Source organism: Panthera tigris, chromosome A1 (genome assembly GCF_018350195.1).
Source record: "Panthera tigris isolate Pti1 chromosome A1, P.tigris_Pti1_mat1.1, whole genome shotgun sequence".
NCBI lineage: Eukaryota > Metazoa > Chordata > Mammalia > Carnivora > Felidae > Panthera > Panthera tigris.
The window spans coordinates 105,191,912-105,205,835 of record NC_056660.1 but is presented as its reverse complement, the minus strand read 5'-3'; the positions used below and the strand labels follow the sequence as shown (position 1 = coordinate 105,205,835).

Genomic DNA, 13,924 nt, shown 5'->3' with positions numbered 1-13,924 from the left:
TCTTCTAATAGTTAAAAACTTTGCCTTTCACATTTAAGTCCTTAATCCCTCTAGAAGTGGTTTTTGTGTAGTCTTTGTAAAGATCTATTATTTTTTCACATGAATCACCAATTGCCCTAGCTGATCCTTTTAATTCTACTTCCATATATATTAAATTTTCTGTATGAGGGGCTCTATTTCTCCTTTCTGTTTTATTCCATTAACCTTATTATCACTAATTCAATACCACTATGTGTTAATTACTAAAGTTTATGATGAGACTTTATATCTACCAAAGTAAGCCCACTACCACCCCTTATTATTCCTGAGGCTCGCCTAAGATATTCTTAATCCTGTGCTTGTCAAGTTTTATAAAATATCTAAACAGAATGTGCAGGTGACAGCACGCTGAGCCTCCCACCTCTGCTTTAACAGAGCAGCTCTGCAATCAACACAGTGAATGGGCTTCTGGTTAAGCTTTCTTTTGAAGAAAGGGGTTCCTATAAAAAAAAGATGGCCAACATGATCCCAACCCATTTATTTCTTCCCATAAACTTCAGGGCTGATTGAGGAAACTGAGCTTCAGAGAAGTTGAGGAACTTTCTCAGTAAAAATTCATAATAAGGAAGTGGTAGTGCTAACATGTCAATCTAGGACCAACTCCAAATCCCAAATTCTGACCAGTGAGTCATACACAAAACTGCAAGTGAAATCTAAGTTTAGTAAATAGTGAGAAATACAGTAAGGAACAAGAATTTTTAAAGAATTAAATAAGGACTGCCATTAATTCACACTTACAAACTAACCCCAGTGAGGTACAGCAGAAAGTGAAAGGGAAACGTCTTAGGGAAATAGGCTAGGATAATTTCCAAATAGGTTTTCCCTGGGCTGCCAAGGGCACATTATTTCTTTCATTCCTTACGCTCTCCAATTACACAAATCTTAGTAATAAAAATATGTTAAAAGATTTACCATTTTTATTGATATGAAGAATGAAACCTAGAATGTAAAAGGTTTTTCAAAGGTTACAAAGAACTTGAATTCTGTTATTTGAAAGGCAGGACAAATTTACCTGCATCAAATACTGTGCACCTTCTCTCAAGTCATCTGCATGTACTGGAGCATAAAAAGCCTTCATCTTGTTCTTGATAAGCCACCGCTGATATTTGGCTTGATCAATGGACATCTCTTTCATGGCTTGTCTTCGAGGGCCCTTTTGGAGAAAAATATTAATCATATCATTAACTGAAAGATCATCTACTCCACATTTATAAAAATCACCCTGTTACTTCGGCCTGAACAAGGTGCCTGCACCTGGGGGACGGGGAGAAGAGGAGGACAACAACATCGTATTTTCCTGTCAGTAAATCCCTTCCAGTACTGAAGATAATGACAGTACGGGTCTGCGTTGCAAAAGTGAAGGCATGGGAGGGATGGGGGGTGCCACTAAAAGGGAAAAGCAAAGAGGAAGAAATGCACACTGAAAAAATAAGAAGGTTTCAATACTAAGTAAATGAGAAAAATTAGAAATTACTAAAGATGGAGAAGAGATTACATGGAGAAAAATAAGAGCCTTCTGCTTTTCTATTTGTTTGGTTTAATGTTCTATTTCTTTTTATTTTTGAGAGAAAGAACATGAGTGGGCAGGGGATGGGCAGAGAGAGGGAGAGAGAGAAAGAATCCCAAGCAGGCTCTGCTTGTCAGCACGGAACCCGATGTGGGACTCAAACTCACGAACCGTGAGATCATGACCTGGGCTGAAATCAAGACTCAGATGCTTACTTACTGAGCCACTCAGGCACCCGAGCCTTGTGTTTTTCTACATAAAGTTTCTCAGCTTGTTTTCCCTTTGTCCCCAATGTTTGAGTTATTAATTCTCAGTGACCTGAAAATATCACTGAAAACAGAAGTTTGCTGTAAAATATAAATGCATTTTTTTCTTCATATTTCTGTTAGTTAAATGGTGAAGTAAGAGAATTAAGGAAATGAGACTTCAACTTGCAATTCTATTTTGGTTCTCGCAAGCAACACATAAAATGTGTTATATGCAAATGTATAAAGCAACAATCTAAAAGTAGGTTTAAGAGTACACCCTCATTGTACATGAAAAAGTATAGGAAAAATACAATTTGTTTTACAGAGGAAAAAGTTAAGGAATATTGCCCCATTTGTAATTTCCTGTGGTCAAACCCCAACTTGAAATGTTCAACTTGGAGACAAACTGAAAACCTCCACAGGTCCCAAGTGGGGTCGGTGTCTTAATGTTCTCCCCCAGACATGGCTTTGACCTTGCTACCATATAAGCAATGGAGCAAATGTAGCACAGGCTGAGACATGGGGTGTCGAACCCAAATTTCTACCAAGATGAACAAAACAGTGTGGAAGAAAAGCTAATCTGACAAATGCTCCAAATTTCTCACACAGAACAGGTGATCCATTGTCTAACAATCAAGATGCCAAAATCATAAAAACTACTTTTGGATGAAAAGTTTAACAGTATTTTTAAAATGGTATTACTCATGGATAAAACAAAAAAGAATAGGCAATTAAAATTAACACTGTTTGAACTTGGAAATTCAGCATTCACTCTGCCCTTCTTATATATTTGATACTAGATATTTACCAAGATTTGTCTACCTCTTCCAACTTTTTTTTTTTTTTCTGGTAGTAAATATTCCCAGTATTCTCAAAACATTATGAAAAATGTCAGTAAGAAAATACACGTATTTGAGGGTGCCTGGGTGGCTCAGTCAGTTGAGCTTCCAACTTCAGCTCAGGTCATGATCTCACGATCTGTGAGTTCAAGCCCTGCGTCTGGCTCTGTGCTGACAGCTCATAGCCTAGAGCCTCCATCAGATTCTGTGTCTCCTTCTCTCTCTGACCCTCCCCCATTCATGCTCTGTCTCTGTCTCAAAAATAAAATAAACATTAAAAAAAAAAAAAGAAAGAAAATACACGTATTTCACTTAGGCTCCTTAATTACCAAGAAGCTACTTTTCTTACCCAAAACCTTCTGTAACAGAAATATCGTTTCCTAAAATCTCATAATAAATAAGAAAAAAAAAAACAATCAAAATTCTCAAATCTTTGCTAAAGTCAGGTTCTGAGACAGTTTTGAGGCAAAAATATTTTGAAGAAAATAACTAATTTCAAAATGCCCAAAGAAACTCAACAGACTTATTTTGTCAAATTATTTCACATCTAAAAAGTCCCATGAATTACAAATTACATACACAGAGTAAAGGATGTTTTAATATAGAAAACAAAGCGAACACTTACCATATGTACATGACTACAGATCATCAACCCAACATTTTTTGTGAAATCATGAACAAGATGAAGTAAAGCTGGGCGTGAGTTTGGAGCACCTGTCATAACAAGACACTGCGGCCTAATTTAAGATTAAAAAATAAAACAAAATTAGAGTTTAGATTTTGATAACATGCAAAGGTTTTACATTGCTTCTCTAAGAATGTGTTATCACACTAGAATCTCTCCTTTATGTAATTGTTCTCAAGACACAGGCCACAGGATTCTCAACAGAAGATGACTTTCAAGCAGGGTTTCTAGGTACATGAGAAATGCATGAACAAAAACTTCTTGGAACAAGTATCATGCCAAATGATTACACATCACTTAGTAAGATTACACATCAAAATTCTGGTAGGTATTACAGGAAGAAATGACCATGGTAATTAAAATATTCATAACAGGAATCAGAGGAAGATGGCCGCGTAGGAGGACGCTGGGCTCACCGCATCCTGCTGATCACTTAGATTCCACCCACATCGGCCTAAATAACGCAGAAAACCACCAGAAGACTAGCAGAACGGATTCTCTGGAGCCAAGCATAGACAAGAGGCCCATGGAAGAGGGTAGGAAGGGCGGAAAAGCGGTGTGCACTACATGGACTGGCGGGAGGGAGCCAGGCGGCGGAGGGGCAGCCCGCCCGGCAAAGCAGAGCCCCCAAGTCTGACTTGTAAAAGTGGAGGGGCCAGAGTGAGTTCTGACAGCCAGCGGGACTTAACACCTGGAATGTTATAAGTCAACAGCTCTGCTCCGAGAGAGAGACGGCTAGAAGAGGACAACGGGAGGGAGAGTTGTTGAACCCCAGAGGACAGAGCTCAGCTCAGCAAGAAACAAAGGAGCTGGGAAGCGCCATCTCCCTCGCCCATCCCCTAGCCAAAATCCCAAAGGGAAACAGTTCCAGTCAGGGAACTTGCTTCACCGCGCTAACACCCAATGCTGTGCTTCTGTGGATCCACCCCTCAGATGGGTCTGCCTCCCTCCGGTGCTGCAGGGCCCCTCCCGAAGCAGACCACCAAAGGCAAAGCCAACTGAGTCTGCCCCTCCCGCCCCTGTGTACCTTGCAGATCCACCCCAATACACCAGATCCCATCGAAGCAGCACCACAAGCCTGGCAGTGTGTAAGTAGCCCAGACAGGGGCCACACCACTCCACAGTGAGTTCTGCCCCTGGGACAGGGGAAGATAAGGTACACACCAGTCTGACTGTGGTCCCAGCGCGGGCTGGGGGCAGACATCAGGTCTGACTGCGGCCCCGCCCACCAACACAAGTTACTCCAGACAGTACAGAGGAAGAGCCCTGCAGTTCCGCGCCACTCCAGGGACTATCCAAAATGATGAAACAATAATTCTCCTCAAAAGAAAGTCCAGGAAGTAGCGACAGCTACTGATCAAAAACAATTTAAACAATATAACAGAAAATGAATTTAAAATAATAGTCATAAAATTAATCGCTGGGCTTGAAAAAAGTATAGAGGACAGCAAGGCATCTATTGCTAGAGAGATCAAGGGACTAAGAAATAGTCAGGAGGAGCTAAAAAATGCTATAAATGAGCTGCAAAATAAAATGGAGGTGACCACAGTTCAGACTGAAGAGGCAGAGGAGAGAATGGGTGAATTAGAAGATAAAATTATGGAAAAAGAGGAAGCTGAGAAAAAGATAAAAAATCCAGGAGTATAAGGGGAGAATTAGAGAAGTGATGCGATAAAACACAATAATATACGCATAAATGGGATTCCAGAGGAGGAAGAGAGAGAGAAAGGTGCTGAAGGTGTACTTGAAGAAATCATAGCTGAGAACTTCCCGGATCTGGGGAAGGAAATAGGCACTGAAATCCAAGAGGCAGAGAGAATTCCCTTCAGACGTAACTTGAATCAATCTTCTGCATGACATATCATAGTGAAACTGGCTAAATACAAGGATAAAGAGAATATTCTGAAAGCAGCTAGGAATAATCGTGCTCTACCATATAAAGGGAGACGGATAAGACTAGTGACGGATCTATCTACTGACACTTGGCAGGCCAGAAAGGAATGGCAGGAGATCTTCATTGTGATGAACAGAAAAAATATGCAGCCGAGAATCCTTTATCCAGCAAGTCTGTCATTTAGAATAGAAGGAGAGATAAAGATCTTCCCAAACAAACAAAAACTGAAGGAAGTCATCACCACTAAACGAGCCCTACAAGAGATCCTAAGGGGGATCCTGTGAGACAAAGTACCAGAGACATCACTACACGCATGAAACCTACAGACATCACAATGACTCTAAACCCTTATCTTTCAATAATAACACTGAATGTAAATGGACTAAACGCTCCAACCAAAAGACATAGGGTATCAGAATGGATAAAAAAACAAGACCCATCTATTTGCTGTCTACAAGAGACTCATTTTAGACCTGAGGACACCTGCAGATTGAAAGAGAGGGGACGGATAACTATCTATCATGCTACTGGAAGTCAAAAGAAAGCTGGAGTAGCCATACTTATGTCAGACAAACTAGACTTTCAATTAAAGGCTGTAACAAGAGATGAAGAAGGGCATTATATAATAATTACAGGGTCTATTCATCAGGAAGAGCTAACAATTATAAATGTCTATGTGCCGAATACGGGAGCCCCCAAATATATAAAACAATTAATCACGAACATAAGCAACCTTATTGATAAGAATATGGTCACTGCAGGGGACTTTAATGCCCCACTTACAGCAATGGATACAACATCTAGACACAAGATCAATAAAGAAACAAGGGCCCTGACTGATAAATTGGATCAGATGGACTTGACAGATATATTTAGAACTCTGCATCTCAAAGCAACAGAATATACTTTCTTCTCAAGTGCACATGGGACATTCTCCAAGAGGGATCACATACTGGGTCACAAAACAGCCCTTCATAAGTATACAAGAATTGAGATCATACCATGCATACTTTCAGACCACAATGCTATGAAGCTTGAAATCAATCAAAGGAAAAAGTCTGGAAAACCTCCAAAAGCATGGAGGTTAAAGAACACCCTACTAAAGAGTGAATGGATCAACCAGGCAATTAGAGAAGAAATTTAAAAATATATGGAAACAAAGGAAAATGAAAATACAACAATCCAAATGCTTTGGGATGCAGCGAAGGCAGTCCTGAGAGGAAAATACATTGCAATCCAGGCTTATGTCCACAAACAAGAAAAATCCCAAATACAAAATCTAACAACACACCTAAAGGAAATAGAAGCAGAACAGTAAAGACACCCCAAACCCGGCAGAAGAAGAGAAATAATAAAGATCAGAGCAGAAATAAACAATATAGAATCTAAAAAAAGAACTGTAGAGCAGATCAATGAAACCAAGAGTTGGTTTTTTGAAAAAATAAATAAAATTGATAAACCTCTAGCCAGGCTTCTCAAAAAGAAAAGGGAGAGGACCTAAATAGATAAAATTATGAATGAAAATGGAATTATTACAATTAATCCCTCAGAAATACAAGCAATTATCAGGGAATACTATGAAAAATTATATGCCAACAAACTGGACAACCTGGAAGAAATGGACAAATTCCTAAACACCCACACACATCCAAAACTCAATCAGGAGGAAATAGAAAGCTTGAACAGACCCATAACCAGTGAAGAAATTCAATCAGTCATCAAAAATCTCCCAACAAATAAGAGTCCAGGACCAGACGGCTTCCCTGGGGAAGTCTATCAGACATTTAAAGCAGAGATACTACCTATCCTTCTCAAGCTATTCCAAAAAATAGAAAGGGAAGGAAAACTTCCAGATTCATTCTATGAAGCCAGCATTACTTTGATTCCTAAACCAGACAGAGACCCAGTAACAAAAGAGAACTACAGGCCAATATCCCTGATGAATATGGATGCAAAAATTCTCAATAAGATACTAGCGAATTGAATTCAACAGCATATAAAAAGAATTATTCACCATGATCAAGTGGGATTCATCCTGGGCTGCAGGGCTGGTTCAACATTCACAAATTGATCAACGTGATATATCACATTAATAAAAGAAAAGAACCATATGATCCTGTCAATGAATGTAGAAAAAGCATTTGACAAAATTCAGCATTCTTTCTTAATAAAAACCCTCGAGAAAGTCGGGATAGAAGGAACATACTTAAAGATCATAAAAGCCATTTATGAAAAGCCCATAGCTAATATCATCCTCAATGGGGAAAAACTGAGAGGTTTCTCCCTGAGATCAAGAACACGACAGGGATGTCCACTCTCACCGCTGTTGTTTAACATAGTGTTGGAAGTTCTAGCATCAGCAATCAGACAACAAAAGGAAATCAAAGGCATCAAAATTGGCAAAGATGAAGTTAAGCTTTCACTTTTTGTAGATGACATGATATTATACATAGAAAATCCGACAGACTCCACCAAAAGTCTGCTAGAACTGATACATGAATTCAGCAAAGTCGCAGGATACAAAATCAATGTACAGAAATCAGTTGCACTCTTATACACTAACAATGAAGCAACAGAAAGACAAATAAAGAAACTGATCCCATTCACAACTGCACCAAGAAGCATAAAATACCTAGGAATAAACCTAACCAAAGATGTCAATGATCTGTATGCTGAAAACTATAGAAAGCTTATGAAGGAAATTGAAGAACATAAAACGAAATGGAAAAACATTCCGTGCTCATGGATTGGAAGAATAAATATTGTTAAAATGTCAATAGTACCCAAAGCTATCTACACATTCAATGAAATCCCAATCAAAATGGAATCAGCATTCTTCTCAAAGCTAGAAGAAGCAATCCTAAAATTTGTATGGAACCACAAAAGGCCCCGAATAGCCAAAGTAATTTTGAAGAAGAAGACCAAGGGAGGCATCACAATCGCAGACTTTAGTCTCTACTATAAAGCTGTAATAATCATCAAGACAGCATGGTATTGGCCTAAAAACAGACACATAGACCAATGGAATAGAATAGAAACCCCAGAACTAGACCCACAGAAGTATGGCCAACTAATCTTTGACAAAGCAGGAAAGAACATCCAATGGAAAAAAGACAGTCTCTTTAAGAAATGGTGCTGGGAGAACTGGACAGCAACATGCAGAAGGATGAAACTAGACCATTTTCTTACACCGTTCACAAAAACAAACTCAAAATGGATGCAGGACCTGAATGTGAGACGGGAAACCATCAAAACCCTAGAGAATAAAGCAGGAAAAAACCTCTCTGACCTTAGCCACAGCAATTTCTTACTTGACACATCCCCAAAGGCAAGGGAATTAAAAGCAAAAATGAACTACTGGGATCTTATGAAGATAAAAAGCTTCTGCACTGCAAAGGAAACAACCAAAACTAAAAGGCAACCAACGGAATGGGAAAAGATATTGGCAAATGACATATCGGACAAAGGGCTAGTATCCAAAATCTACAAAAAGCTCACCAAACTCCACACCCGAAAGACAAATAATCCCGTGAAGAAATGGGCAGAAAACATGAATAGACACTTCTCTGAAGAAGACATCCAGATGGCCAACAGGCACAGGAAAAGATGCTCAGAGTCGCTCCTCATCAGGGAAATACAAATCAAAACCACACTCAGATATCACCTCACGCCAGTCAGGGTTGCCAAAATGAACAAATCAGAAGACTACAGATGCTGGCGAGGATGTGGAGAAACGGGAACCCTCTTGCATTGGTGGTGGGAATGCAAACTGGTGCAGCCGCTCTGGAAAACAGTGTGGAGGTTCCTCAAAAAGTTAAAAATAGACCTACCCTATGACCCAGCAGTAGCACTGCTAGGAATTTACCCAAGGGATACAGGAGTAATGATGCATAGGGGCACTTGTACCCCAATGTTTATAGCAGCACTCTCAACAATAGCTAAACTATGGCAAGAGCCTAAATGTCTATCAACTGACGAATGGATAAAGAAATTGTGGTTTATATACACAATGGAATACTAAGTGGCAATAAGAAAGAATGAAATATGGTCCTTTGTAGCAACGTGGATGGAACTGGAGAGTGTTACGCTAAGTGAAGTAAGTCATACAGTGAAGGACAGATTCCATATGCTTTCACTCCTATGTGGATCCTGAGAAACTTAACAGAAGACCATGGGGGAGAGGAAGAAAAAAAAAAAAAAAGAGGTTAGAGAGGGAGAGAGCCAAAGCACAAGAGACTCTTAAAAACTGAGAACAAACTGAGGGTTGATGGGGGGTGGGAGGGAGGGGAGGGTGGGTGATGGGTATTGAGGAGGGCACCTTTTGGGATGAGCACTGGGTGTTGTATGGAATCCAATTTGACAATAATTTTCACATTAAAAAAAATCATCTAAAAAAGAAAATGAATCACTCCTTAAAAAAAAAAAAAAAAAAATATATATATATATATATATATATATATATATATATATATATATATATATATACATGTAACAATTTTTTACTTGTAAAGGTAATAAATATCCCAGTTCTTTCACAGAGTTCCAAAACTTCCTAAGAGCTTGGCCTTCCTTTCATGTACAAAACAGGTCATCTTCCTTCTTAGCTTGATCCTATCATAATGATTTCTACTTCGTAATATCAGCCCTATCTAATCTAGCTTACTTTTAATGACGGCTGTTGTATCAGTAAAATCATCTATGGTTGATTTGAAGGTTTCTATTTGAAGTAAAAGTTTTGATTCTAAATTATGGTGGAAATCAAAATTAAATTCAACTGCCCTTGTAAACACAAAACAGTGGCATGACTTTCATATATTCTTAATTCTTTATTTTAACTGAAAAGAAATGGAAATCAATGTTATTTAATGTAAAAATATTTAAGTATCCATTTTATAAGTTCAAACATTAGCAAAGATTCTTTAAAACAAGAATTTATATGATTAAAACAAATGTTAAGAAAAAGGAAATAGACTAAAATTTCTGACTAAATCACTAAATTGTAGGGTAGTTCCTAACTTCATAAAGTAAGCATGAGAACTTGAATAAAGACTACAAAAACCAAAGCAAACCAAAATAACTAACGTATTCAGAATTTTAGCAAGCTATCTGAAAAAAGCAATTCTGTCTGCGAGAAGGGCATTGGAGTGATCATACAAGAAACCAGCCTGTACGGCCCAGATTGCTAATAGTTTAGTCTATCTGAGCTTTAGCAGGTTAAAAAGCTCCTCAGCTAGAAATTACACAATTCCTATCCTTCCTGGTAGCTTACCACTGACCCTGTGAGTGGCTTACAGCCCATATAAGGAAGCTGGCTGCCCTCCATACTTTGTTTCCCTTTCCTGTAAGCCACACCATGGATGTGCTGACGACTCTGACCACATGGACAAAAACACCTCCTAGGAAACAGCAGACTGACAAGATACAAAGAATGTGGGACCTGAAGGACCAAGTGCAGCAAATCTGCCTGCCATGAACCACCCATCTGCCTCTGGACTACCACGTAATATGGATGCTTGTCTTATGTAACCACTCTATTTACCAACTTTCCTTAACTGTAGTTTAACCTACACTCTAACATAATCAAGAGTTGCAGTTCAAGAACTGGTAGCCCCTATCTTCACTACATGGTAAATATACCACAAAGGCTTACTTCAGTATAGTTGTATCATAAAAGCATCAAAAAAGCAGAATACAAAATATATTAGGGATGAGACTGATTAACAATGACAGAGGGCAAACATCTACCTTTGTTTTAATTCCTTCCTCAAAACAGTCCATTGTATAAAGGGATTTTTAAGGAAAAAAAAAAAAGGAACAGGAGAAAACACAGTAGTATGGAAATACTGAAAGCTAGAAAGGAGAGGGAAAAAACAACAGAAGACAGGCCCCATATTAGGAAGAGGCTAAATCCTAAAGCCTAAGAGAAAGCTGTGAAGCTAACTGCTTTGACACCTAAAAATCACCAGTGCCTACAAGTTAGAGGCAGTGGGTGTCTCTGGAAGTGGCACGAACCATGTATTAAAGAAACTGAAGTAAGAAGCACTGGTTGCAACTTTGCATAAGAAACAACTAGAAAGAACCAAATCATCTTCATTACCATCATGAATACATTTCTGTGTCCTTCCCCAATCCTGCCAGGCTAAGGCTTATTTGCTAAAAAGGGGCTCAAAACCACAATGAGGTATCAATTCATAACACTCAGAATGGCTCTTACCAAAAAGACAAGAAATAAGTGTTGGTGAGGATGTGGAGAAAAGGCACCCTTCACGCACTGGTGTTTTACATGAGTCAAGATATGGAAGCAACCTAAGTGTCCAGTGACAGATGAATAAATAAAGAATACATGGTATATATACAACAGAATATTACTTGGCCGTAAAAAATAATGAAATCTTGCCATTTTGACAACATGAATGAACCTAGAAGATATTATACTAAGGGAGATAAGCCAGACAGGGAAAGACAAATACCACATGATTTCACTTACATGTGGAGTCTAAAAACCAAAAGAGAAAACAAACAAGAGATGAAAAGACTCACAAATATAGAGAAGAAATCAATACAACAACAACAAAAAGAAAAACAGACTCATAAATATAAACAAACTGATGGCCACCAAAGTGGAGGGGATTGGGGGGATGAGCAAAATGGGTTAAGGAGATTAAGAGGTATAAAACTTCCAGTTTCAAGTCCTGGGGATGAAAAGTGTATCACTGGGAATAGTCAAAAATACTGTAATATACTTATCATGACAAGCATTTCATAATGTGTATAATTATTAAATCACTATGTAGTCTACCTATAACTTTAGAATTTTAAATAAGTTTTAAATTTTATTTATTTTAAGTAAGCTTTACCCCCAACACAGGGCTTCAACTGATGAATGACCCCGAGATAGAGAGCTGCATGCTCTAACAACTGAGGCAGCCAGGCATCCCTAAAACTATTTAATATTATATGTCAACTATACTTTAATGAAAACATTTTTGGTCTGTGACACACTAGCAACAACTGAGAGCAGAAGCAGCTACTTTAATCAGGGAAGGAATGGAGAAAACATTTACATACTGAATCCTGAGATCTTCAATCTCCTCTCCCACTTGACTCTCAGAACTCAGTAGCCACGACTGTCATCAACAAGCAAAAAATTAAAAGATTCCTTTCTGTGAAATCTAATTGTAAAAAAAACAATCTTCAAGATGACTTGAATTTCTCAAAGAACCAGCAAAGCCACATTCATCTCCATTAAGGGCTTCAATGACAAGCTCCAAGCACCAATGCAGAATTTCCCTGGCCAAGGACCACAGTTACTTCACACAAGGCTAAATCTAAGAACCCAAGCTAAAAGACAGGAAACAGAGAGAAAGACATTTCAAGAAACAGAAACTACAAGGTGGAGAAAACCACATCTTTAGCTAAGTTTGGTGAAGGCTGAGACAGTGATATGTATAAAATTAAATAAGAAAAGAAAAGGAAAAAAATTGGTTCCAGAGAAAACAAGAAAGCTGTACAAGGGAAGAAAAAGGAGTCATAAAAAAAAAAAAAAGAAAAAGGAGTCATAATTACCACGTGGCTCAGCTATGAATCATTTTAAAAAGTCATAAAAATATAAAAACCTAATCAAAATAATGACATAAAAATATATTGTGAGGATGGGACAAAGGGAAGAGTGCATGTGTGTGGTGGGCACATGTGGGTGAAGGACGTCAATTAAATTTAATTAAAGTTAAATTAAAAATCAAAAAGTACAGCAAGACAACTCTAATGTTGGGGAATATCAAGTAATTACTAAATCAATCAGCTAAGAGTTGAAAGAGGTTGCCTGTGGTATGACACAAACAGGGACATGAAAAGTCAGGCAACTACGGATTTTCATGATTTTCTTCTGTTTCTCTCAACTATGTTCATGTGTAATTCTGATAAAGATTTAAGAAGCCATACTGGAATGAAATACATCTTTTCAATGTTCCCATTAGTATAACAAAGCAAAGCAAAAGGTATTCATTGATGGCAAATTAACTCTGAGTCTTGGTCATACTCTCAGTTCCGTAATACAATTTTTTACACAAAGGGAGGATTTCTATTTTCAGCCATACTTGGCATCATCTATTCAAAATGCACTAAAATTAAAGTTTTCCGCCCAGGGCTCTCATTGCTTTTTCTTTTCCCAATTTCTCTCTACTCCAAAGCTGAACATCTGTGGTCTCTGGAAACTTTTCATTCTAGAAAAAAAGGGATGGGGGCAGGATCCAAAAAGTAACAGAAAAATACATAAAGACTTTTCTTACTGGGAGAAAACTGGTAGAGCAGTTCTTTTCTGTCACTCATTCACTCCTTAGGATTTCTTTCAACAGTATTTCCCCTTTTGGTTTATTGACAGGCATGGAACACATCTCTTCATTATTCAGAAGCCACTGAGATGTGATTACTCATGAATACAGAAAGTCAACTGCTTACAGTCAGGCTTAACTGAACAGTATGAGAAAGACTATTTAGATCAATTTTTAAAAAAATGGCAAGCCTACTTTCCACAAAATGCAAAATCTATAATTTCTAAGAATCTACATAGGGAAATAATGAGATTTCTTGATTTAGAGGGATATGTATCAGTAGCACTTTAATAACTGAATTCCATCAATTGTTAGAAGCAGGCTGAATTAAGGAATAGTTTTTATTTTTATCTTTTAAGGAATAGTTTTTAAATTGATGATT

At 38.0% G+C, this 13,924-nt stretch overlaps 1 protein-coding gene across 2 annotated transcripts in view; it reads right to left on the bottom strand.

The window, feature by feature from the left end:
- Positions 1-13,924, bottom strand: part of SLC12A2 (solute carrier family 12 member 2) — a 109,756-nt gene that overhangs the window by 24,947 nt on the left and 70,885 nt on the right. For both annotated transcript variants that reach the window (XM_015540046.2, XM_042983170.1), the window contains exons 16-17: positions 3,259-3,370; positions 1,052-1,192 (exon numbers count right to left, since the gene is read on the bottom strand). In XM_015540046.2, coding sequence (XP_015395532.2) covers positions 1,052-1,192; positions 3,259-3,370 — 253 coding nt within the window. The remainder of the gene's footprint in view (positions 1-1,051; positions 1,193-3,258; positions 3,371-13,924) is intronic.